Source organism: Notamacropus eugenii, chromosome 4 (genome assembly GCF_028372415.1).
Source record: "Notamacropus eugenii isolate mMacEug1 chromosome 4, mMacEug1.pri_v2, whole genome shotgun sequence".
In the NCBI taxonomy this organism is placed as follows: domain Eukaryota; kingdom Metazoa; phylum Chordata; class Mammalia; order Diprotodontia; family Macropodidae; genus Notamacropus; species Notamacropus eugenii.
Window position 1 is genome coordinate 55,435,771 of NC_092875.1, and position 26,900 is coordinate 55,462,670.

Consider the following 26,900-nt stretch of genomic DNA (forward strand, 5'->3'; position numbering starts at 1 on the left):
TATTGTTCCATAAAAAATGATGAGCAGGCCAGATTTTAGAAAAACTTAGAAAGACTTGCATGAACTGATGCTAAGTAAATAAACAGAAACAAGAGCACATTATACACAGTAACAGCAACATTGTGGGATGACTGACTTTGATAGGCTTAGTTCTTCTCAGCAATGCAATGATCTGAGACAATTCCAAAAGACTCATGATGGAAACTGCTATCCACAGTCAGAGAAAGAACTATTTAATCTGAATGCAGATCAAAGCATACTATTTCTGTTTCTTTATTTTGTTTTTGTTTTTTTCCTTCTCGTGATTTTTCCTTTTTGTTCTGATTTCTTCTTTCACAGTATGACTAATATGGAAATATGTTTAATATGATTGTACATATATAACCTATATCAGATTGCATAATGCCTTGGGGAGGGGGAAAAAATTTACAACTCAAAATCTGATAAAAGTGAATGTTGAAAGTTAAAATTTTTTTTTAAAAAAAGAAATGATGAGCAGGCATATTTCAGAAAAAACCTGGAAAGACTTATATGAGCTGATGCTGAGTGAAGCAAGCAGAACAAGGAGAACATTATGCACCATAACAGCAACATTGTGGGATGACTGATTTTGATAGACTTAGCTCTTCTCAGCAGTGCAGTGATCTAAGATAATTCCAATCCACAGAAAGAACTGTGGAATCTGAATGCAGATCAAAGCGTGCTATTTTCTCTTTTTTGTTGGTTTTTTCTTTCTCATTATTTTTCCTTGATGTTCTGATTCTTCTTTTACAACATGATTTCCTGTGGAAATACATTTAATATGATTGTACATGTATAACCTATATCAGATTGCTTGCTATCTTGGAGAGAGAGGGAGAAAAAAATTTGGAACTCAAAATCTTATAAAAGTGAACATTGAAAACTAAAATAATAATAATAATTTTATAATAAGCACTTAAAAAAAACTTATAGCTCCTACAGAAGGTCATATATACAGTCATCTTAATGTAGAGATCATATACCTAAACCTTAAAATTATTTAGTATGTAATTTTAACCATCTTCAATTAGAAGGAGAGGCTTATTCTTATTCTGAAGTATTAATGTACTGGTTATTAAAAAAAAAAAAGATGATGGACTCTTTTGAAGTAAGCATGCTTCCTGAGGGTCAGAAGACATCCTAGTGAACAGAAATCAGTTGTGTGTGTATGCACAGGGTTCAACTAATCTACTTTAAGAAAAAGGCTTATCCTTCCTTATATAAAATGTGGAATGGCAGACTTCTCTGCAGTATGACATGGTTCAAAGAATATGGTATTTTCGTTGTTTAGTTACTTTTCTTCTTGAGAGGGGCAACATGGCATAGTGAAAAAAGTGAATTGCTTTAATAAAGACAGATCTAAATATTTGGGGGCAATATTAATTGCTTATGGGTAGGCAGAACCAATGTAATAAAAATGACAATACTACCTAAATTAATGTACTTATTAAATTTTATTAGCTCTCATTAGAGTGCTATAAATGCTTTCTGTTCAAATGGTTGGAATAAATCTTTTAAAGGTCTGAGGTGTTTGGGTTTTTTAATATTCTTTTCCATGCCAGGTAACAGTAATGCATTCTATGCAAGCCGGCTACTTGGAGAAAGCACAGAAGTACACAGACAAAGCACTCATGCAACTAGAAAAGTTAAAAAGTAAGTAAGGTAAAAGGCAACGTGATCTAACAAAACACTAGCCTTTGAGTATGAAGGCCTTAGATCTAATCTTGGCTCTGCCACTGATATGACTTTAAGCCGAATCATTTCCCCTCCTCAGACCTAAGTGTTCTCTTCTATAAAATGAGAGGTTTGGACTAAATTATCGCTAGAGTTCTTTCTGGCTCTGATATTCTATATATCTGTATGTAGAATATTTAATGTCAGGTGCAGAACCATCTGAGTGAAAATCCTTGCTGCAGCAGTTCCCTCTAGTGGTACCATGCCAGCACATTGACTTGTGGCACATTTTCCCTAAGTTTGGGTTTTTTTTGTTTTCATGCTTCTTTGTACACTTCTTATTTCCTAAATTTCCTTGATTCTCTCTTTAGTGTTAGACTGCAGTCCTATCTTGTCATCTTTCCAAGTAATATTGCTGGAACACATAATCATGTGCCGACTTGTCACAGGGCACAAGGCCACTGCCCTACAGGAGGTAAGTTTGACATGTCTAGTTGCATCATTTGCCTGCACACTTCAGTATTTATAAACCCAGAAATAAAACAAATTTCTGTCTTGAGTCATACTTAGTCATGTTTATATATCCTAGTGGAAAGAGCACTGGACTTAGAATCAGAAGACAAGGGTTTAAGGCCTTGCTGCCATTTACTAGACACTGACCTCAGAGAAGTCACATAATTTCCCTGATAATAACACTTGCACCACCCTCTCAGAGCTGTGAGGACCAGATGAGTTTATATGTAAAAATCTTTGTAAACTATTAAGTAGTATATGAATGCTAATGATTAGCATGCACATCCATAGGAATTTTGCAATAGCATGATGGTCTTAAATTATTTATGAAACGTGATTATATATTTTCATTTGAGCAGAAATTTAATTTGGAGTGACAAAGTTGCATATATGATAGAAGTGAATGGTACAGTGTGTTGTCTTGCTTTAATTCCTCTGTCTAATATTAGGAAGTGCTACAGGGAAAGTATTTATATCTGGCAGGAATTCAAGCATTGTTTCTTCAGTTACTAATATTGAGTTCAGGGTCTGAACTTTGACTGAAAGAGATGGGTCTTCCTTATGTTTTTCTGTCTTATGGTTACGTCCTCAACTTTAATCTCTATACACTCTGGCCTTTTTGAAGAAGCCAAATGGTAAAGTTGAATTCACTGGCCTTGAAGTCAGAGTGCGTAGGTTTTAGTCCTGATGCTTTCTGAACATGGGTTTCCTTATATAAAATGAAGTGACATTCATACTAACTACCTTTAGGATTAATATGAGGGAGTTGTTTTGTGAACTATAAAATGTTGTATAAATGGGATTTTTTTTTCTCCTCTGAAGTCCCATTCTGTTGCCCTCCCATGGTAACCTTAGGCTGTCATGGTATATACTAGCAAAGCCAGCCACTTATTTGTTGTTCAGGGCCCAGCTTAGCTAAGTTTACACCAAAAAAAGTGGCCGGTAAGTAATGAATTTCTTTGGCCACAGTAGCTAATAAGACCATCAAAAAGACCTAAAGAGTTATAACCCTACATCTCAAGGGAAAGAATGTCCGCAAGACTAAAATCTCAGAACTTTTAAAGGATTGACATAAATAATACTGTTATTATCCTCATAATAATATTAACAATAAAAATTAGCTTCTCTTGAGCTAATTCTGTCTCTGGTTTAGCCTTTTAGGAAGTTTAGAATGCTGTAATAAAAATGGTTTTTTCCCTCCCTTTAACAGATCTCACAAGTCTGTCAGCTGTGCCAGCAGTCTCCAAGGCTATTTTCTAATCATGCCGCCCAATTACATACTTTATTAGTGAGTATGAAGTTAAAAGTATAAGGTAAAACCTTAAATGTCTATTAAACCCTTGTGAGTTTCTAAAGGAACCTTAATTCTGCATGGGAAATTTAATTCTCTTTGATTAGACAGAAAGAGCTCTGGGGTAGGTATTATATTTAGATTCTACATGCAGCTCTTACCGTATATGTGACTTGGGGCAAGTTTTTTCCCTGCTCTGAGCCTCAGTGTCCTCATTTGAAAAATAAGTGGATTTGACTAGCTCCTCTCTGAGGTTCCTTCCAACTCTGACATCCTATGTCCTTTGTTATCATTCCTTGGAATGATATGGTTCCTTCCAGTCCTAACAATCTGTGCTTCTAAATAGCTTGATATTGAACATAGAGATATTTTCAGTAGTCAGTGAAGTAAAGGAGCCAAGGTCATTATTTAAAATTTGGAAAGAAGTTTATTAATTTTCTTTTCCATTCAAAGAAAGTTAAAATATACTGTAACTTACTAAGATCATTCTAACTTGCTACTTTATAATTTAGTCAAGATGCAGTGTATGGCTCCGACAGCATGAAGGTATACTTGGTCATTACCCGGTGGCACAGTATGTATGTAGATCCAGCTGTTTCAGAACTGCTGATTTAACATAGGCTGAATGTTACATGAAGTGGTTACTTTAGAGAAAGAATAGCTAGAAGAGGTAATTGTGTTTATGAGATCTAGAGCAGCTTGTTAACCCAAGGGATGTTTTAGGTATCCGGCTTAAGACTCTGTCATAAAACCTTTAGGTTGTCAGAGGTCATTTAGGTAAATTCCCATCTACAGCATCTTTGATAGCTTGTCATCTCACCACAGCTTAAAGACCTTCAGTGATAGGGAACTCGCTTCTTCAAGGCAGTCTTTTCTACTTACTACTCTAATTACTGTCATTTTAAAAAAATATTCAAACGAAATCTGCGTTAACATCTCCACGTTAATCCTTGTTCTGCTTCCTTGAATCCCCAGTGCTTTGCACAGTGCCTGAAACATAGCAAGCACTTAAAATAAATACTTGTTGCCTTCCTGCCTATGGTCCAAGTAAAACAAGTCTAATTCTTCTTTATGATAGCCTTTCATATACTCAAAGATACTTTTCCAGACTAAACATTTCCAAGCATCTAACCCATTCATATATTGGATGCTTTTGAGACCCTTTATCAATCTGGACCTTTGAGAACATCCCAGATTGATAATGTCCCTCCTAAGATATGGCCTCCAGACCTTAAACAATACTCCTTTTCTCACCAGGGCAGAAGCTGTCTCCCTCTCTTTACCCTGCTTGGTTGTATTCTTTCCAAATTTCATGCAGCAGGGCAGGCTAATGACCATTCTTCCAAGAAGCTTTGTGGATACAGTGACATTTCAGTATTCCTCTTTTCCCCCGCCCTTTCTTCTTTTCAGGGTCTGTACTGTATTTCTGTTAACTGCATGGATAATGCGGAAGCTCAGTTCACTACTGCATTGCGGGTAAGGTTTTAACTTTACTATTACTCTTTAACTTTGCTATATCTCCATTTTAAGTTTATAAAAGTCTCCTCTCATTACCACTTCACCTCAGCACACCCACCACTTTGATGGTAGGATTATCTGCCCCAGATAGAGCCAGCCTATAAGATAACACTAAAGAGCTAAAACCAGAGAACATTTAGAGGCAATATAGAGAAGAGCAGCCTGACGTGAAATCTGAAGACCCAGCTCTGATATTCACTAGATCTTTTATATTAAAACATGTCACAACATCCCTGGGCCTCAATTTACTAATATTTAAAATGAGACTAATAATATTTGTATTGCTTACCTCACAGTAAAGTTATAAGGGAAGTACTTTATAAACCTCTAGAGCATTATGAGAGTGTTAGTCATAGCTATTGTTATTCAGAGAAAAGTAGCTGATTTTGATTGACTAGAGGTGAACAAACTTCCATCCTCACTTATTCCCCAGTCAAGATGTCGTTACAATCATATTAGTCTTTTTATTCATGGGTTACTACTCCATTCCTAGGGTTAAACTAATTTTATGTAGCTCTTGTAAATTAAGGTAGAAGCCAGATTAAGATTGTGGCTCAGAGTTGTATTTTTGGCAGCATGGTATAGTGGAAGAACATGTAAGACTTAAAGTCAGAAGACCTAGATTTCTTAGATATATGATCTTGAAATAAACTAAACTCTGAAATGCTGTTCTTTGATATTATGTAATAATACTTGCATTATCTACCTTAGAAAATTGTTTTGAGGTTTAAATAAAATAATGTAAAAGCTATGTGTGAATGAATGGTAAAACATTTATTAAATGCCTTCTATATGCCAGACACTGTACTAAGTACTAGGCATACAAACACAAGCAAAGAGGATAGTCCTTACCAAAAAAGAACTTATATTTGAATGGGAGAAGAAAACCCATGAAGAAAAACTAGAAAGTAGGAAGGGTTGATGTACTTGGGGTGGCATGGCTTGGAAATGACAAAGAAGTGATACAGAGGCCTAGTTCTATGTAAGATAAGGTGAGAGCTCACCCTTCAGAACCCAGTCTGCCTGAGGCAAAATCCAAGATTCTGGTGGGGGATGGGGGAGGAAGTTGATGACCATAGTACAGGTATTGACACGGTAACGGGAGGTCCAAGTGGAGATATCGTATTGACATTTTGAATTATGGGATTTGAGTGTGGTTGTTGGTTTAGTGCAAGTGGAAGTCTGAGTTTGCTCCTCCTCCTCATGGCTCTGTTCCTTGCTGTATCCTGCTTAGTTCTGATATTCCTCTACTTGGTCCAGGACCGAGTCTTGTCCAGGAATCCTTTTTCCTTCAGTAGACTTAGTGCAAAAATTCCTCTGCTTTCAGGACCTTGTCCATTGTTGAGCTGATCCAGTCGCTGTAGTCATGCATTTCTCTGGAAGGGCCACAAAGATGTATAGATTTCCCCTCTAGGGAACTCAGTGTGAATCTCTGTAGCCCTATGTAAATATAAACAAGTTACTATTTTATTCCCAGGTTGGAGGTTCTTCCATCTCTAGTTGGTGTGATGCTCTAAATGTTTCTAGCTTTGTCACTAGGATTCACAGATTTCTTCAGTGTTAAAAGTAAAATTAATTTAAGTTAGCTTTAATGCCTAGCTTTTCTCCCTTCTCTTTAAAAACTAACTTGGTATTTCATTTTAAGGAAAATTGGGGGAGATGTAGAGGTATATCATTAAGTTATCCAGTATGGTATCATAATTCACTGGTCCAAAAAGCTTGGGATGTATATCTAACAAATGAGAATGTGTATTCTGTAGTGTTACTTCTATTCTTACTGTTGTTCATTTGTCATTTCCTGAATATTTCCTGTTATAGCTTACCACTCATCAGGAGTTGTGGGCATTTATTGTGACAAATCTCGCCAGTGTGTACATTCGAGAAGGCAATAGACACCAAGAGGTAGGTGACATGCCTTTTCTAAACCTTTGTCTTCAATTATCTTTCTATAACTTGATAGTGTAATAATAAGATAATGTTCTAGTATAGTAGAAACAGCAGAAGCACATAGATTTAGAGGTAGAGAGAACTTTAGAGATCATTGGGCAGGTGTTCTTAACCTGGGGTTCGTTAACTTGTTTTTCTCTTATATTTTCATAACTGTATTTCAGTATATAATTGACTTCCTTTGAAATCTTTTGTATTTTATTTTATACATTTAAAAACATTCTGAAAAGGGGTCCATAGGCTTTACCAGGTTGATAGAGGGGTCCAAAAAAAGGTTAAGAACCCCTGACCTATAGCAGCACTCTCATTTTACTTATGAGAAAATTGAATCCAGAAAGGTGGTGACTTACCCAGAAATCACACAAGTAGTAAATGGCACAAGGCTTGTACTCAAAATACCTGAATTTGAGTCCGCCTGCCATTTTTAATGGCTGTGGGGCCTTGGACAATTTTTCAAATTGCCATTGAACTATTAATGATTTCATTTTTGATCACTCAGTAAGTATTTATTTAGCCCTAGTAAATGTCAGGCACCATACTAAGAATAGGGGGTCAAAGAAAGGCAAAAAACAGTCCCAGGGAGAGACAACAAGCAAGCAGATATGTGCAAACAAAATATATACAGAATAAATAGGAAATAATGAGAAGGTACTAGAATTAAGAGTAGGAAAGGCTTTCTGTAGAAGGCAGGATTTTAGTTGGGACTTGAAGGAAGCCAAGGAAACCAAGAGGTGGAGATGAGGACAGAGAGCATTCCAGGCTTGGGGGGACAGTCAGAAAAAATATTTGGAGCCAAGTGATGGGGGTGTCTTTGTCATGAAATGCATGGAACACAAATGGGATACTCCATTTCTAGGCTCCAGGCTTTTCCTTTGGCTGTCCACGGTGCTTAGAATGTTCTTCCTTCTCCAGTTTGGAATACATCTAACTGTACTATTGGCTCATGTCCCTCCAATATTTCCACAAGAGTAGCTTGAAAAATTTTATCAAATACTGTGTTAAAATCTAGCTTAAAAAGATAATAAAGCTCAGTTCTGGAGAGAGAGCTAACATACTAGATGACACTTATTACTTAACAATATTAATAATGTTAAATTGAATCTGGTACAATTAAATTTAATATGGATAAATGGAAGTATCAGTCCCAGAATTCGAGTTGGAACGGACTTTAGAAGCCGTATAATTTAAGCTATACCTGAATAAAGATTCTCGTTAAACCAGTGCTGTCAAACTCAAATAGAAATGGATCCCTGCTGGTAGTATATTGAGTTAGAAAACCACAAATTAACATCATCTGTTGTTGTATTTTTATTTATTTTGTTAAATATTTCCCAGTTACATTTTAATTTAATTCTTGAATTTGGGGCTGTGTGCCATACATTCAACACATAGTCATCTAGCCTTTGATGGAAGACCTCACTCAGGGTAGTTCATTCCACTTTGGGGATAGCTCTAATTTTGTGGAAGTTTTACCTTACATTAAGTCTCTTTGCAACTTCTATCCATTTGTCCTAGTTCTCTTTATTGAAGCCAAGCAGAATAAGTCTAATCCCATTTTCATGAATTTGAAGTCAAGGCAGTCATATTTCTTCTTTTCCTTAGGTTTAACATTTATAGTTCATTCAATTAGCCTTTTTCAAAACTTAACATGTTTTCATAATACATGACCTTCCCTTGGCATCTCCTTTATATATCTTTTTAAAATTCACATTGGTTAATGTAGTTCCTCTGTATTCACATAGACCAGTTTATCCTTTTTCTCTTCATTATGATTCTTCCTCTTTTTGTGTCCCTCTTTAGTTGACTTTCCCCTAGAAAATTTTAGGCCATCAAATTCTATGAATTCTTTCTCTGAACCATTTGAAATCTGCTCACCTAAAACCTAGGCCCAAAAAACAACCTAGGCTCTGTGTCAGATTCTGCCCCACTTTTCTCTTTCTCTATCATAAATCCCAAGATAGAGAAGTCACTTCCTTGAGAATCCCCGTTTATTTGGATTTTATCAGATCCAAAATAGAAATTTCACTAGCTGGTTCCTTTGCCTTTTAGGGATGAAATTATCAGTAAGCTGAGTGAAAGAGTTGTTAGGTGTTACACTGGTAGAGGAATAGTGATCCCTCTAAATGTCCAAATACATGAAATCACCCATAATAACTATATCATGTTACTATGCCAAGATTGTTACCTATTTCCCAAATTCTTCATTTATTTCCTCTTTCTGTGGTTGTCTGTGGTATACTCTAAGGTCAGTATTGCTTCTGATTTTCCATGCTTGCTTCTTTTCCTTCCTCATATGTCTTCTTAATATACAAGGACATTTCCCCTCACCCCCTCATTTGCCTATCCTGTTCTTTTTGAACAAGGTCAAAGTCATTTTCTCTCTCTAAGCCTCAATTCCTCAATTACTCTCTGCCTTAGCCCCTTTCTAGGATGGTTGTGAGGACCCATACAAAATAGTGGTTGTGAAAGCACTTCAGCAAAGCATATAAAGGTTGATTATGGTTCCATATTGCAAACATATCACTTTATGCATAAATGTATTTCTTCAGTTATGTTTAAATTGAATATAAAAATCAAATCAGATTTAGTCAGTGACTTAATTTAAATACTTTTGAAGGTCTACAGTATAATAATATTGACCTAGATGATATAGGGTTTGCAGAGATGCATTTGTTATGCTCCTTTTCCTTAAGAATTTTAGAAGCTACTTGGGAAAATAAGACAGAAGAGTGAGCCCTATACAAGGCATTCCATGATTATGTATTAGGTGAGGTGCATTGACAAAAACTGTCACCACACAAGTTTGGAGAAGAGAAAGCTAACAGTGGGTGAGAGTAGACAGGCAAAGTTTCATGAAAGAGACCCTTGGGAAGGTGGGCACAATTGGGGTAGGCAGCAAAGAATATTCCAGTACTGACTGGAATCAGAAGGCCATGGCAATCACCTCTCTGAGCATCACCTTCCTCATCTTGAAAAACAACTAATCTTAGCTGCCTTGCCAATGCTCAGCACTGTGAGGGAAGCACTTTATAGATTCTAAAGCCCTCTGGAAGTAGGAAGTACCATTATTACTGGAGGAGCAGGACAGGCCAAAGTCTAGAGGGTCAAATGCTCCTCGAGTAGGTGAAGAGGCTGTCCAGGTTAGGCAGGGGAAATAGAAACAGATTGTTCCTCTAGGGTCTAGTAATGAGAGGCATTGTAAATTGGGCTTTGAATGCCAAGAATTTGAACTGTGTCCTGTAGATAATAGGGAGCCATTGAATTTATTTCTGCATAGGAGTAACATGACATTTTTAAGACAAAGACAGACTGGTGTAGTGAATAAAAAGCTGATATTAGAGTTACCTGGACAAATAACTTAATCTTTCAGTGTCTCAAGCAGCTTTTTAAGATGATAAACTGCAGAGCAGGTTCCCAGTTGAATTGCTGGAAGGAAATCCTCACCAGGAGCTCCCTCCATTGATGAAATCATGAGTCTAGTAAAAAACAAAAGTCTTCTTTGTAATAAAAGCAATACGTTCTCTTTCTGATTATTCATTATTTTTCAGATCCTCACATTTGAACTTATATTTCTTAGCCCTTGTGTCCCAACATCCTCTACCTATTTATCAGAAATGGTAGTGAGATATCTACAGACATACTTCTTTATACCAAGGTAAAGAATTAGTTGTTTAGTAAAAGCTTTATTGATAGGATTACATAAAACAAAGTTTCTACTTTGGATTTTTGAAATTTTTTAATTGTCTGCTATAAAAATGACTTAAAAAAAAGTACCATAGAGGATCACAATTTTAAATATACTTTCATTTACTACACCAATATTTATTAAAGGCCTCTCTGTACAGTATGCCAGGCCATACTTTCTGAAAAATTCAAAGATAAAAAAGGCATAGTGCCTACCTTCCAGAATATTATAATCCAGTGGTGGAATAAGATACCTACACAAATAACTACAATAGAGAGGAAATGTGAAATTCAAAGAGATAAAGTTGATAAGAAGTTGAGAGGCATGAGAGATTATTTCTGGCAAGGTCAAGTGGACTGTGTCAGGGAAGGATTTCTAGAGGAGGTAGAATTTAAGCTGGGCCTTGAAGAATAAGCAGAAATTGCTAGGAAGGCATTTTATAGCAAGGATATATAACCTAAGAATTTATATCCATTATTTCCATATCCATATTCTTATAGAGGATCAGTTAAGTAGCTCATACTCTGGGAAGTTCATGTTATTACTCTTGACCAAAGGTATAAATACATTTACAACCTTAGTCTATCCCTTGCATCTAATAAATTCTAATCATTACTGAAATTGTATTCTGAAAATGTGATTGCCAGGACAATAGACTGACTATAAAGAAAACAACATAAGTAATGGCTTTAACCTGTGTTCCAGCATGACCACAGACCTTGTTGCTTGGCCAGACCCTATTTGCATCCCACATCTTCCATCAGAGTTTTTAGTTATGTAGAGTTATAAGCAGCCATGGACTTCTGCCATAATAGTACCATACTGCAAATCATACTCAGAACATCCAGGCATCCCTTGGGAGGGTGTAGTACATGTAGGGCCACAATGGAAATTGTTGCTGTAGATTTAATGATGTTTCTGATTTTTACTTCTAGCTGTACAATTTATTGGAAAGAATAAATCCAGACCACAACTTTCCTGTAAGGTAATAATTCTAGATACAAATTGAATGACCCAACGACTTTTTTGTAACAGCTTTTGAGGCAAGCAATCAAACACATAAACGACGCTAGACACATTGACTTGATTTTAAAGTAGTTTATAAATGTAATGTTTTTATACTTGCTAGCACACAAAAAGTACTGTTTGGGAAAATATTGTTGCAAGAGTTCAGGGAAAAAACATCCATCTTTTGGTGAATTTTACAGTAAACTACCTTGCTATAGAAGCATGAGGGAGACTTTCTTTTTACTTTCGAATTTGCTTTGCATAACAAAATTCAATTTAATTCAACAGATATTTATTAAGCACCTTCTGTGTTTGCAGCTATGTGTTCATACTGGGGGAGTTGAAAGTTTAAATAAGACACGGTCCCCAGACTCATGGAACTAACAGGGAATGTAACCCTCAATTCAATACAGGTTTATAGTAGCAGATTCAGGTTTTTAATACCTGATAAATACATAAGAAGTGGAAAGTTGTTTGTGACAACTGAGAGGGAGAAGATGATTTCTAAATGAAGGTATCAAGGATGACTTGATGCAAGAAGTGGCAGTTGAGCTGAACCTTGAAATATAAGTAAGAATACAGTTAGAAAAGCAAAAAACATTGCATTTCCTGGGAACAAAATGAAAACAACGCACTGATAAGACAGATGAGGGTACAAATGGAAAATGGTCAGTTAGTCCAGCTTGGTTGAAGATTGTATTTAGAGAGGGAAGTATTGGGAAATAAGCCTGGAATGGTAAAGAGATACCAAGTTATGGAGGATCTTAAATACCCAAAAAAAAAAAAAAAGACATTTGTATTTTGAGAAAAAGAAACAACCATTCACTATTATCCCACTTTTATTTTCATGTATGCTGTTTAAAAAGTGAGTTCAATTTTTTGCCTTCCCTACAGTTCTCACTGCCTGAGGGCTGCTGCTTTCTACATCCGAGGACTCTTCTCTTTCTTTCAGGGAAGATACAATGAAGCAAAGTGAGTATGAGATCATTTCTATCTCCAAAGGGCTCTTTAAAGGATAAGGTGGAGCAGAAATGTGGAATCTCAGAAGCCTGAGTCTCAGTAAGATAGAACTAAATAACTTTCCCCAAGAGCTCAACCTTGATTAAAATAAAAGGGATGGATAAATACTCCCCATTCCTTTCACATTCAGCTTTTCCCTGATAGTTGTTTAAAATGTCTCCCAGGTAGTATACTTTTTGAAAAAAAAAAAAAATTTGGCAGTTTCTGAAAAAAATAAAATCATAGAATCTTAGAACTGGAAGGGCCCTTAGATATAATCTAATAAAACCTCCTCCATTCTTGAAGTAAGAACACCCTTTGCTTGAGTACTTCCAGTGCCAGAAGGCTTATTATCTTCCATGTTATTCAACAAACCTTTATTTTAAGTATCAGATACCAGGTGCTATGCTAAACATTCAGGCTACAAAGACAAAAGTGAAATAAATAGTCTGTGTCATCATGGAGTTTTACATTATAGCAGGGCAAGTGACATGTACATTTATAGATGAACCCAAGGCTTATATGCAACCAAAAGAAGATAACCTTGGATGGAAATGCACTAGCAGCTAGAGAGACCAGGACAGGCCTCCAACAGAAGCTGGCATTAGAGCTGAGTCTTGAAGGAAATAGATTCCAGGAGGTACAGGTGAGGAGATACAGCATTCCAGTAATAGGAGACAAAAAATGCAAACATACAGAGAAAGGGGGTGGGGAGCATTGTGTGTGAGGAATATCAGGTAGACCAGTATGACTAAACCATACAGTACACAAAGATGTGTAAGAATGACATGCTTAGACTTCATCACTCAACTGAAATTACTCTGCAAAATGACTTAGATTTCTTAATTTCTAAATATGATGGTCCTTTCTCAGTCCTCTTGACCTTTCTGCTGTGCTGGACACTGTGGACCACTTTCTTTGCATTTCTTCTCCTATGTGTGTGACTGGTTTTCCTCAATTTTTCTTTTGCGGTTTATCATCCATATTGCACTACCTATCTGTGACTCTTCCCCAAAGCACAGAGTCCCTAGGCCCTCTTCCCTCTTTATGCTTTCTCTCTTTTGGTATACTCATCAGTTCCCTTGGATTAAATTATCATCTCCATATAGATAATTCCCAAATCTGTATATACATCCAGTCCTAGCATCTCCCCTGAGGTTCAGTCTCACATCTCCAGCTGCCTTTTGTACATTTCAAAGTGGCTGTCCTGGAAGCATCTCAAACTCATCATGTTCAAAACAGAAATCATTACCGTTCCTCAAAATCCATGCGATTTCTGTTGGAGACACCAGGCTCTGTTTGCCTATTTTATCACCTTGGCATTGTCCTTGATTCCTTACTCTCCAATGAAATGTTACTATTTCTACCTCCACAATTATCTTTCACATCCATTCCATTCTTTCTACTCACATAGCCACCACCTAAGTTCAGGTTTTTATCACCTCTTGCCTTGAACTGTTACAATAACTTCTTAATTGATCTTCTTCCCTTAAGCCTCTCTATACTACATACAGTTCATCTTTTGCACACAACTGGCAGACTGATTTCCTGCACTGAAGATCTGACCCATCATAAACTCCAGTGACTTCCTGTTGTCTCTTAGATCAAATACAAACTCTGTTCTTTAGCTTTTAAAGCTTTTTACAGCCTAGTCCCACCTCTTTCTTTAGCCTCATGCACAATTCCTCTTGACACTCTAAAATCCAGCCCAGCCTGACTATCTTTCTGTTTCTCACACAGAGTATTCCCATCTCTCACCTCTGGGTTTCTGGGTTTGCTAGCTGTCTCCCTGTTCTTTGAATATGCTTCCTCCTCACCTCCACCTCACACAATTATTCTCCCCCTTCAAGAAAAGAATTGCTCAAGAAGCAATTGAAGGACCGCCTTCTATATGAAGCTTTTTCTAGTTCCTCTTCCCACCCCCAACTACTGCTTTATGTTTATTCTCTTTGTATTCATTCTGTGTATACTTTTACATGAACTTATTGTCTCCCCAATAGAATATGTGCTTCTTGAGAAGAGTTACTGTTTTAGTTTTTATACACACACTGTCTAGTGTAACGCCTGAAATACAGGCACTTAATAATACTAGTTGATTAATTAATTGAAGAAGACTGAAAAAGTTTAAGGAGGTCAAATTGTGAAGAACTTTAAATGGCAAACAGGAATTTATATTTGATCTTAGAAATAATAGGGTACTACTGACATTTTATTTAGTAGGGAGGTGATATGAGCAGACCTGCACTTTAGGAAAGTAACTTTGTCAGCTGTGAGGAGAATGGATTGACATGGAGGGAGATGTAAAGCAAGGAGATCAAATTTGGAGACTACTGAGGTGGTGGCTATGTGAGTGGAGTGGAGATGTAAGAAATATTGTAAAGATAGAAACAAGACTTGGTAACTGATTAGATATAAGAGATGAGTGAATACAGAGAAGAAGATAATGGTAAGATTTCAAAACTAGGTGATTAGAAAGCTGGCTGTGCTTGCTTTCAGTAATAATAGGAAAGTTGGAAAGAGAGGTAGGTGGGTTTGGATCTAGACATAGTGAGTTCTGTTTTGGACATGTTAGATTTGAGGTCCTACAGAACATCGAATTCTAAATGTGTGATGGCCATTTAGTCCCTTCTGTTATTGGACAGCTCTGGTTATTTAGAGGTTCTTTTTTTATTATTTTTAATATAATTTATTTCAGTTTTCAGCATTCACTTCCATGAGATTTTGAATTCAAAATTTTCTTCCCATCTCTCCCCTCTCCCCACCCCAGGATAGCGTGCACCCCCAATCTGCCCTCCCTTATATCACACCCCCCTTCTCCCATCTCTCTCCCCTATCTTTTCCTATAGGGCAAGATTTCTATACCCCATTACCTGTAAAAAAACTTATTTCCCAGTTGCATGCAAAAACAATTTTTAACATTCATTTTTAAAGCTTTGATTTCCACATCCTCTCCCTTCCTCCCTTCCTACCCATCCTCATTGAGAAAGCAAGCAGTTCATTATAGATCATACATGTGTAGCCATGCAAAACACTTTCATAACAGTCATGTTGCAAAAGACTAACCACATTTCCCTCTGTGCTGTTCTGCCCTCTATTTATTCCATTCTCTCCCTTGATCTGTCTCCCCACAATAGTGTTTGCTTCTGATTACCCCTTCCCCCAATCTGCCGTCCCTTCTGTTATCCCTCTCCTATTCCCTTCTCTCCCCCCCGCCCCCCGCCTTCCTGCAGGGTAAGATAGATTTCCATACCCAAGAAGTTCTTCTTTAGATTGGTTCTAATCTGCTCCTTCCAAAATATAGTCCTTCAGATATTCAGACAAAGATCATTCCCTTCCCCCAGTGCATTTATCAAGTTAATAAAAGTTGCTTACCTCTTTTGTGGGCTTAGCGATATAGTAGATAGGATGAGGAGATAGAAATCCAAGTTATCATATTATTGAATTTGGATAGGATATTTCAAGGATCAGCGAGGTTAAGAGTTTGAATTTCTTCTTTGCCACTAATTCACTTTTTAACCTTAACCAAAAAGTACTTGACCTCTCCAATACTCAATTTCCTGGTTCATGAGTTGGGGATGATAATTCCTATGCCACCTGGTTCATAATGCTGTTATAAGGATGTGAGGTAATGAATAAAAAGGCTTTATAACTGAAGCACTATATCAACATCCACTATAGTTTTACTCACTAACTGGGACTAAAGATCTGGACTCTTTATTTCCATTCCACAGCTCTTTCTTTTCTTTGTAGGAGCTAACAGTCCATTGGAGGAGTTGGAGGTAACAGGGAAAAGGTCAGCAGGAGCATAGACACAGGAAAAGAAATAGGTCTCTTATACATGACCAATTACATTTCCTCCAGGCTGCTTGGCTAACTGGAGTAACCTGAAGGCTATCAAGATGCAAGTCTTTGATTTTTGTTTTAGTTGGGCGAAGGGGGATCATGTCAGAGCAATGATCTGTACAAAGACTAGAATTAGAAAGCAGGCAGAAGCAGATTTGTCACTTTTAAGAGATATTAAGTTGTTTAACTGGCACAGACTGATCTAAATTACTAGAGTAAATGTGCAGTAGTATGAGACAGGAGGAGTTTATTGGAAATGCTTTTGAGGGAGCTATTCTGAAGGCAGGTATATAATGTAGAGCAAAGAGCCCTGGAGTTGGGAGTCAAAGGTCCTAGGTTTGACCTTGCTGTTATGAGCTGTACAATCTTGAGTGTGTGGGACAGAGATCACCACCTCAGTAATAAATGTTGGAGTCAAAATCAGAGATCCGAAAAGGTCTTTATTCTTTCTATTGAGAAAGGACACAGCCCTTGTTGCTCAATCAGCGGTAGCAAGGGAGTGCGCTTGCTGGTCTCCAGAAGCAGATTTCTATAGCCCTAATGCAAGTTTCCTATACCCCTCCTTATCCGTTTCCTCATTGACTGAGTACTCAGGATTTACAGTCTCATCACAACAGCTACTTTCCAATAGAAACAATTATGCCCATATTTAGCCGCGGAAAAGCATACATGTAGCAGGAAGCAAAATCCACCACGTGGATTTTGGGGAATGGTAATTTACCAGGGACTACTGAGACTTAGGATGGCATGTAGAAACTTAACAAAAGGGAAAATCCTTGTAGTCTTCAACTGAGGAAACTACACTGTAGGTCATCTCCCACATTAAGGAAGTTATTTAATATCTCTGAGCTCCAGCTTCCTCACCTATCAGAAAGAAATAATTTTACTCATGTAAAATAGATTTTACTCTCTTATTTAGAGCTTTAAACTAGAGCGATCTAACTATGGAAAGAAAGACTTTTTGATGTCAGTAACTGACTAGCGCTAGAGGTGTTAAAGTAGAAGTTGGGTCTGGGGACATGTATTGAGGTCATTGTAAAAAGCATCGTTGCATTAAGTGAGAAGTTATACTAGATGACTTAACTTCATCTCATAGAGTGCCAGGCCTAGAGTCAAGATCTGAGTACAAATCTAGTCTCAGTTACAGTGTGACCTTAGGCAAATCACTTGACTTGTTTGCCTCAGTTTCTTCATCTGTAAAATGGGGATAATAGTGTCTACTTCATAGGGTTGTTGAGAGGATCAAATGAGGTAATAATTATTTTTGTCTTTTTTAAAATTATTTTGTTTTTAGTTTTCTACAGTCACTTCCATATATCTTGGATTTTTCCCCTTTCCCCTTCTTCCCCCCTCCCTCCCCTTTCTTCTCCTGTCCCTCCCCACTCCCTCCCCAAGACCACATGCAATCTTAGATAGGTTCTACACATACATTCTTATTAAATACATTTTCACCTTAGTCTTGTTGCATAGAAGGATTAAAATGAATGGGAGAAACCATAAAACAAAATAAAGCATAACACAAGAGAAAATGGTCTGGTTCATTCTGCAATTCATTTCCATAGTTTTTTCTCTGGATGTGGAAGGCATTTTGCCTCAAGAGTCCATTGGGAATTTTTTAGGTCCTTGCATTGCTATGAAGGGCTAAGTCTACCAGAAAAATTCCTCACACACTGGTTGTTGCTGTGTACAAAGTTCCCCTGGTTCTGCTCCTTTCACTGAGCATCAGTTCATATAAGTCCTTCCAGGCCTCTCTGAAGTCTTCTTGTTCATCATTTCTTATAGCACAATAGTATTCCATTACATTCATATACCCCAACTTGTTCAGCCATTCCCCAGTTGATGGGCATCCCCTTGATTTCCAGTTTTTGGCCACCACAAAGAGAGGTGCTCTAAATATTTTTGTACATGTGGGACCCTTTCCCATTTTTATGGTCTCTGGGATACAGTCCTAAAAGCAATATTGCTGGGTCAAAGGGTATGCACATTTCTCTATCCCTTTGGGCATAGTTCCAAATTACTTTCCAGAATGGTTGGATCAGCTCACAGTTCCACCAACAATGAATTAGTATTCCAACTCTCCCACATCCTCTCCAATATTTATCATCTTTCTCTTCTGTCATGTTAGTCAATCTGATAGCTGTGATGAGATAGTAATTATAAAGCATTTAACACAGTCCTTGCACATAATAAGTGCCATATAAATGTTAACTATTATTATCAATTGTTATTACCTCCTGCGCCTAGCAAAAAGAAAACTATGGTTTTCTGATTCTGTATGTCATCATGACTAACAAATGGATATAATTTATAATTGACAACTTTACCTTACTTAATTTGTCAATGATAATATAGTTGTAGATCAAAGTTAATCTTGCCTGTTGTTTTGGTTTACAATGATTTTAGACCCATTTTTCTATTTTTTCCTTAAGAATGTATTTTAAAATGGTTTTATCTTTTCTCCTGTTTTTACTTTTGTAGGCGATTTTTACGAGAAACTCTGAAAATGTCAAATGCAGAAGATTTGAACCGGTTAACAGCCTGTTCCCTTGTCCTCCTGGGCCATATATTCTATGTATTAGGGAATCATAGGGTGAGTTCAGTCATTATACTCACATTTTTAAATGGAATTCACAGAGTATTAAAAGTTGGAAGAGACTTCAGAGATGAGCCATTCTAATCTCCTTTTGCTGACAGTACAATCCATTTCAATATTGCATAGCTCTGATTGTTTAGAAATGTTTTGCTTATATTGAGCTGAAACCTGTTTTATCATAACTTCCACTTTTTGGTCCTGTGGGCTAATTGCTTCTCCACATGACAGCCCTTCTGACGTGGCTTTAAAATAGTGATCATATTACATTCATAGTTCTTCAATTAGATACTACCTTTTAAAAATTATCACAATTACAGTGCTTGTTTTAATGTTAGTAATTGTCTTGAGATGCTATGCATTCATGAATCACAGAATATCACCTGATTCTAAACATACAAAATTTCAATGCCAAAGAGCATTAGAAAGATGTGTAGTGGCCATAAATAGACTGGAGCATACTACCAGAAATGAACTGACATGCAAGAGATGACATAAAAGATCTCATCCAAGAAGTGTATAATTGGAAAAATATATGAGGCAAACATATAGCAAGAAAGAAAAGGAAAACACAGCTTTGTGCTGTGTTGGTGTCCATGTAACAGAAGACTTCCAGCATATTCAGTGGTCCCCCTATGAAGGATATATGGGGAGGACATGAGAAAGAGTTACTCAGGATGAGAAGGATGGTGTGCTGTCAGTATCACTAGAAGGACTACATCCTTTAGATCATTAATCTGTTGATGTATAAATATAGCTAGATCTTTGGGTGTTTGGGATGTTAGGTTTTTAAGCTTTTGCTTTTAAGTTTTGCTTACAGGTTTTGTTTAAGTTTTGCTCTTGACAAATTCCTGAAAAAATTATTCTGCCTGTAAGGTTTTCCTGCTTGTCTTATTCTAGAACTTATGCCTTAGAGATACCTTTAAAAAATGTATTTCTTGTAGGATGGACTACTTCCTTTTGGTAATTTTCTAAGCTAATTGGGACTGGAAAAAAGAGAATTCATTTATACATTTAGGGTTACATTTATAAGACTATTAGATGAACATCAAATTGAAGGAAGGAAGAGAGAAAGAGGATGGAAGGAAGGAAGGAAAGAAAGAAAAGACATACATCAAATGGAAGGAAGGATTTATTAAGTGCCTACTGTGTGCTAGGAACCATGCTAAGAGCTTTACAAATATTGCCTTTTAATCTTATTGAGAGTAATATTCTCTATTATTGTCTCAATATTATCTACTAATATATTGCTAATTAATATTATTAATTTAATTTTAATTTACAAAAATTAGTGTATGGCATATGAACAGGTTTTCTTGGCTTCTGATCAAACCACCATCACCACACCAGCCCACCCTTGTTCTAAGAGTTACTGCCCACTGTTACCTTAGTGCTTTCAAGAGTTGATCTATATCACCTAGCCCTCATGAGTCTCATCACATAATCACCCTCACCCTACTCAAAAGACTCAATTCAGTCCCACCCTGAATATATCAGAAGAATAAGCATTAGCAGTTTTGACCCATACTTCTGAAAGGTTAGTGATCTCTCCTTCATTTCAAGGATCTGTGATTTATTCAGGACAGCACCCTTTCACCTCTAGTAGATGGCCATCATGAGTTAGTTAGAATAAAAAATTTAAATTACTTCTTGGCTAACTTTTAGGTGATGAGTCTTTTGATATTTAGCCTCATCTTTGGGCAGCAACCATATATAGTCTTGTCTTCAGGTTTGTACTCAAAGCCTTTTCCATTTGGGTAGGATCTGTGAGAGCATCACTCCACTGACACAACCTTTAAGAACTCTGGACATCTATACATCATGGTAAGATACTGGAGTAGAATTTTAGTGGAGGAACCTCTGTAGTCCTATAAAAGTTACTTGTTAGTATACAAAGGAAGACAGTTGGGTTGTGACAGTAGGCCTGAGACTGTGCCAGCCCCTCTCCTACCCACTGGGACTGCCGACATTCAGAAGCAAGACTGCTGAGTACATATTGTTAGGTGAGCCCCGTTATTAAATGTGATCATATTTGTAAAGTACCGAACACAGTGTTTGGCACGTAGTAGATGCTTTATAAGTGTTTATTCCCTTCTCTACCCTTATCCTTTTCCTCTACTCCCATTCTACTGGTGCTACAGAGTTAATTATCTTGGAAGAAGAGAAGGATAGTAACCAAAGTGATATCAGGATAGTCAGGGTAAGGCATTGTGGCTTTGCGGTAGGGAAGCCTGTTGTTTCTGAGTGACTTTCACTGCTTGTCTTCTGTGTTCCCCTGTTGTGTGAGTCTTTAGAAAAGTCCTGTATCACTGAGTGGGGCAGGTAGGTGGTGCAGTGGATAGAGCACCAGTGCAGGAGTCAGGAGGACCTGAGTTCAAATCTCACCTCAGACACTTGACACTCACTAGCTGTGTGACCTTGAGCAAGTCACTTAACCCCAATTGCCTCATCCTGGGTCATCTCCAGTCATCCTGACGAATATCTGGTCACTGGATTCAGATGGCTCTGGAAGTGAAGTGAAGCTGGTGACCTGCACAGCCCTCCCTCACTCAAAACAAAGTCGAGTGCAAGTCATGTCATCATCTCTCCGATGGCATGGTCTTCTTTGGCAGTGAAGGATGAACACAACAATATCACAGAGTTATCAATAGCTGTGTTTTTGATGGTACTTTCTGAGCCTTCACCTAAATACTCAGGTGTACCTGTATTAGAGATTAAAGAACTTGGATACCACTCCACAGGTATATTGGATTAGAGTAGTCTTCCATGGAATCTATCTCAAAAGTTTCAATCAAATAATAAGCATTTAAGTACCTACTGTGTGCTTGGCACTGTGCTCAGTCTTAGGGACACAAATGATAAAAGCGAAGCAATCTGTTGGGGGTAGCTGGTAGCACAGTACATGGAGCACTGAGATAGGAGTCAAGAAGACCCAAGTTCCAGTCCATCCTCAGACACTTACTAGTTGTGTGACCCTGAGCAAGTCACTTAACTGCTGTCTGCCTCAGTTACTTCAACTGTAAAATGGGGGTCATAATAATACCCCACCTCCCAAGTTGCTTGTGAGGATCAAATGAGTTAACATTTGTAAAAGCACTTAGCACAGTTCCTGGCAAATAGTAAGCACTTAATAAATGTTTATTTTCTTCCTTCTTTCCTTAAACTTGCATTCTCTCAGGATAAAAACATGTACATGTTATATGTACATACATATAAATACCACATATATACAAAGTTATTAAATACAAAATAATTTTGGAAGGAGACACTGGCCAGCTAGGAGGATCAAGAAAAGTTTTTTATAATAGGTGGCACTAGCTGAGCTTTGAAGGAAGCTGAAGATTCTAAGCAGATGTGAGAAGGGAGCACATTCCCATCACCCATGACAGCCTATACAAAGGGCACAGAGACAGGAGACAGAATGTTGTGTCTGAGAAACAGCAAGTAAGCCAGTTGGACTAGAACAGAGAGTGAACTAAGGAAAGTGAATGATGTGTATTTAGACTTGGAAGGTAGGCTGGAGCCACATTGTGAAGGACTTTAAACAACAAATAGAAGAGTTTGTATTTTATTCTATAGGCTTTTTAAATCCAGGAGTGACATGGGCAGATTTGTACTTTAGGGATGTCACTTTTGCTGTGGAGAGGATTCACTAGAGAAGGGAGAGACTTGAGGGAGGAAGACCCATTAGGAGACTATTTCAGTAGTCCAGATGAGTAGTGATGAGGGTCTGTGATTAGAGAGAAGGGGGAAGGTTGAAGAAACGTTATAGGGATGGAGTTGACAAGACTGGGCAATTGATTAGATATGGGCAGGTGGGGCATGAATAGTCATGGATGCTCATAGTAAAATGGGAGATAATAATAGCGCCTAGGGTCATTGTCAGCTAATAAAGTGCTTAGCACAGTGCCCGGCACATAGTAAGCGCTACATAAATGTTAGCGGTTACTAATAATAATTTACATTTATATAGTGGTAACCAGAACTGACATTAAGCCTAGTGGGGGGTCTGAAAATTATGTAATTTGAAAGGGCTTATCTCCTCACACCCCTAATGAGCTGTAATATGAAAGTGGAGTTAAACTTATTTTGCTTGGTCCAGAAAGGAAGATTAGGACCAGTGTTTAGAACTAAGTCAGAGATGCAGATTTTAGCTCAGTATAAGGAAAGACTTCCTAATAATTAGAGCTACCCCCAAAAGGAGAAAGGGTTATTTCCTGTGATAGTAAATCCTTCATTATGGGAAGGGCTTCAATCAAAAGTTGAATGATTCAGTTCAACAAATATGTATTATGTCTGCATGCAAGGTACTCTGCTAGAGAATATAGAGTCACAGAGGACAGCATTCTTGCCCTTAATGAACTGAGTTGAATCAAAAAATATACATAAATGTGTGTTAGAAAGTATAGTAGTAGTAGAAAGAAAAGTGTAGTGGAAAGAATTCTTGGAGTGGCTCACACTCCGGTAGCAGCTAGCAAGCTGTCCTTTACTCTCTTCCTCTTTTATGTAAACTGTGATTTTTGTTCTCAGATTTTTTTCCCCCTGCGTTCTGCTCTTTACTACATTCAACCCTGTTGCTACAGTCAGTGACTACCTGGAAGGAGGTGTAGGCCACCCAGACCAGCTTGAGCCCAGTGGCCAAAACTGAGTATAAATGAATCCAAATGACAGCCCTTGAATTTAGATCTGTTGTCCCATAACTTCTGCATTAGCAGACCCTCCTAGAATCCAGAATATTAAGCCCCATTATCACTAGTTAAGTAGTGAAATCAGTAATCTACCAGTTTCAATTAGCCTCATTACTTATGGTATTGAACTTATTGTTCAAGATGTTTTTGGCTCATGGTTGCAATAGTACCATGCCCAGCGTATAATAAACAGGAATGAGTATAAGGCCAAGGAAAGAACATAGAATCTTGGAATTTGTAAAGAACATATACCAATTCTATCCCACCAAGTCATGGCCTTGAACATTATTGAGGAGAAGAGGAACAGTGACAGAGCTCACAAGTCCTACTAGCACAATGGAGTCCAGAATGGGCATGGCCTCTTTGGCTCATGACCAAACCAACACATCGGGATAAGTAAGGAGAACACAATACAATTGCCATCAGGGTAAAAACTTTGAAGAGAAAGGTTGAATCACCTACTTTATGCCCCTAGTATTTTTCTTTCTGGATTTGTACTATCCTCTTGGCTTAGGTCTTCTGCAAACATTTTTTTTTGTCTCAACCTAATGAATTTTGACACTTTGAAGAAACTCTGCTACCAATATAACTTGACCTTTTAGTTTACCCTTGGTTGGTTCTACCCTTCCTTCCCAGCAAAGGATTGCCCATTCCTTGCTTACTTACCCTATTTACCACCATGTTAGCCTTTGCAGAATGCAGCACAGACTTCTTTCTTCCCTACCTTCCCCTGCCTTCTATGCTACACACACCCCAAATCCTTCAGCTATTGGACTTCATACAGGCATAAGAAAGCATAAAATAAGTCTGTGCCTCCAAAGTCCCTGAGCTGGGCATCCATTCCCTAATTGGCCACAACCTTTCTTTGATGGACTTTGATGATTATGAGATGTGTCAGTCTCTGTACATCTGGGTCTTTCAGTATATTTCTTTAACTCTAAGGTCCATCTTCACTCATAGTGTGAACTTAACTCAGTCTTTCCTTTGCAAGGGCCATTGTTTATTTACTTGGAAATACATGTTTTCATCCTTTTTAAAAAATTTTTTATGTAATAAGTATTTTTCATTAATCTGTCTCTTCTACCCCCTCCCATTGAGCAAATTAAAAAAAAAATCCCCAGTCACATCCCTCAATATATAATCTATATAATCTCACAAAACAAAATTCCATATTAGCTATATCCACACATGTATATCTTTCTGACGTTTTAAGTTCCTTAGTTGTGTCAGAAGGTGAGTGGCATGTGTTATCTTTATTCTTTTGGACTTGTGGCTTATAATTGTATTAATCTGAATTCTAAAATCTTTGAAGTTGTTTTTGTCGATAACATTGTTATCATTGTTCCTCTAGTGCTGCCCCCCTCACTCTGCATGAGTTCATAAATGTCTTCCCAGTTTCCTCTAAAATTGTCCATTTCATCATTTCTTATAGCACAGTAATATACCATTAAATTCCTATGCTGCAGTCTGTTTAGAAATTCTCCAGTAGAGGACATCCTCTTGGTTTCCAGTTTTTGGCTACTACAAAAAGAACAGATAGAGGGGCAACTGGGCAATTAGGTGGCCTAGTGGATAGAGTGCTGGATTTAAAGTCAGGAAGACTTATCTTCCTGAGTTCAAATGTGGTGTCAGACACTTAGTAGATGTGTGACCCTGTTTGCCTCAGTTCCTTATCTATAGAATGAGCTAGAAGGAGGAAAGGGCAAATCACTCCAGTATCATTACCCAAATGGGGCACATGGAGTCAGATGTGACTGAAAAATGAACTGAATATTTTTGTACATATAGCTCCTTTTTGTCTTTCCTTGATTTCCTAGACTCAGAAACTGTACAGCTGGGTCAAAGGGTATGGATAAGTTTGATAACTATACAGCTTTCTGGGTATAGTTCTAAATTGCTTTCCAGAATAGATGAACTAATTCACAACTCCACCAACAGTTCGCTAGTGTACCTGTTTTCCCACAGATCCTCCAATATTTGTCATTTTTCTTCCCTTTTTTTCCCAATCTGATAAGTTTAAGTTGGAACTACACATTTCTCCAATTATTATTATTTAGGGCATTTTCTATGATTACTAATAGCTTGGATTTCCTTTCACCATTTATTTACTGTGGAATGACTCTTAGTCTTGATAAATTTAATCATGTTATCATCATAGAAAAGGAGGGCTATGTTGTAAATAGCCTGAATACTTGAACCCCAACAGTGTTAATTTTCCTGAGCATCGTTCTGCTTGCTATTAAATTTTACCATTTATCCGGTTCCTCATGACATTATTTTCCCCAACATCATGTTGTACTGGAATCAGTTAATGATGGTAAAGAGGAAAATATGCCTATATTTGTCTCTGCAGACATTAATATATATTCAGTATCCCAGAAGCTATGATTGAGCAGAATCATGTATTTAACTTATTTTGAGAGAAGAAACCACTTAGTTTTAGAACAATAGATTTCATCTTTGTATTGCACCACTGTTTTAATGTGTTGTTTTGAGAATTGTACAATTCTCAATAGTGTACTATAGGGATAGAGACTGAATTTGTGCTTTCATTGGTATAGAGAATTTCCAGGTGAGGAAACTCCCCTTACCAATGCAAGTTAGCATCTCCTCTGCATCTTAACAGGCATAGAAATCTGCCTAGAACACTGTGAAGAGGTTAATGATTTGTCTGTGGCTACAGTCAGTATTTTTCAGAGGACAGACTTAAATCCAGATGTTCCTGATTTCAAGATCAACTCTCTATCCATGTTCAAATGAGATAATATTTTAAAGCCCTTAGCGTAGTGCCTGGTAATAGCTACTATATAAATTTTGTCTCTCATATCTAAGTTATAATAATTTCTCATATTGGCATTATTTTACAGTTACAAAATATTTTTATATTCACTATTTCATTTGGTCTTTACAACAACTTTATAAGGCAGGCAGCGCAAAAACTAGTAATTACTTTTCACATGAAGAAACCAAGATCCACAAAGATGGAATGTCTTTCCGAAGGGCACACAGGACGTAGCAGATCCCAGGTTTCCTGTCTGCATCAGTGTTCTTCCCACTGTACCACATTACCTCCCTCCAGATTGGCATTGTGGCTTCAAATGGGAATTTTCAGCCTCCAAAGGG

General features: G+C 37.4%; 1 protein-coding gene across 2 annotated transcripts in view; it reads left to right on the forward strand.

Annotated features, from left to right (window-relative positions):
• MAU2 (MAU2 sister chromatid cohesion factor) overlaps window positions 1-26,900 on the forward strand; it is an 87,640-nt gene that overhangs the window by 45,579 nt on the left and 15,161 nt on the right. For both annotated transcript variants that reach the window (XM_072601115.1, XM_072601116.1), the window contains exons 9-16: window positions 1,584-1,674; window positions 2,067-2,170; window positions 3,419-3,496; window positions 4,910-4,975; window positions 6,836-6,919; window positions 11,585-11,634; window positions 12,552-12,629; window positions 18,978-19,089. In XM_072601115.1, coding sequence (XP_072457216.1) covers window positions 1,584-1,674; window positions 2,067-2,170; window positions 3,419-3,496; window positions 4,910-4,975; window positions 6,836-6,919; window positions 11,585-11,634; window positions 12,552-12,629; window positions 18,978-19,089 — 663 coding nt within the window. The remainder of the gene's footprint in view (window positions 1-1,583; window positions 1,675-2,066; window positions 2,171-3,418; window positions 3,497-4,909; window positions 4,976-6,835; window positions 6,920-11,584; window positions 11,635-12,551; window positions 12,630-18,977; window positions 19,090-26,900) is intronic.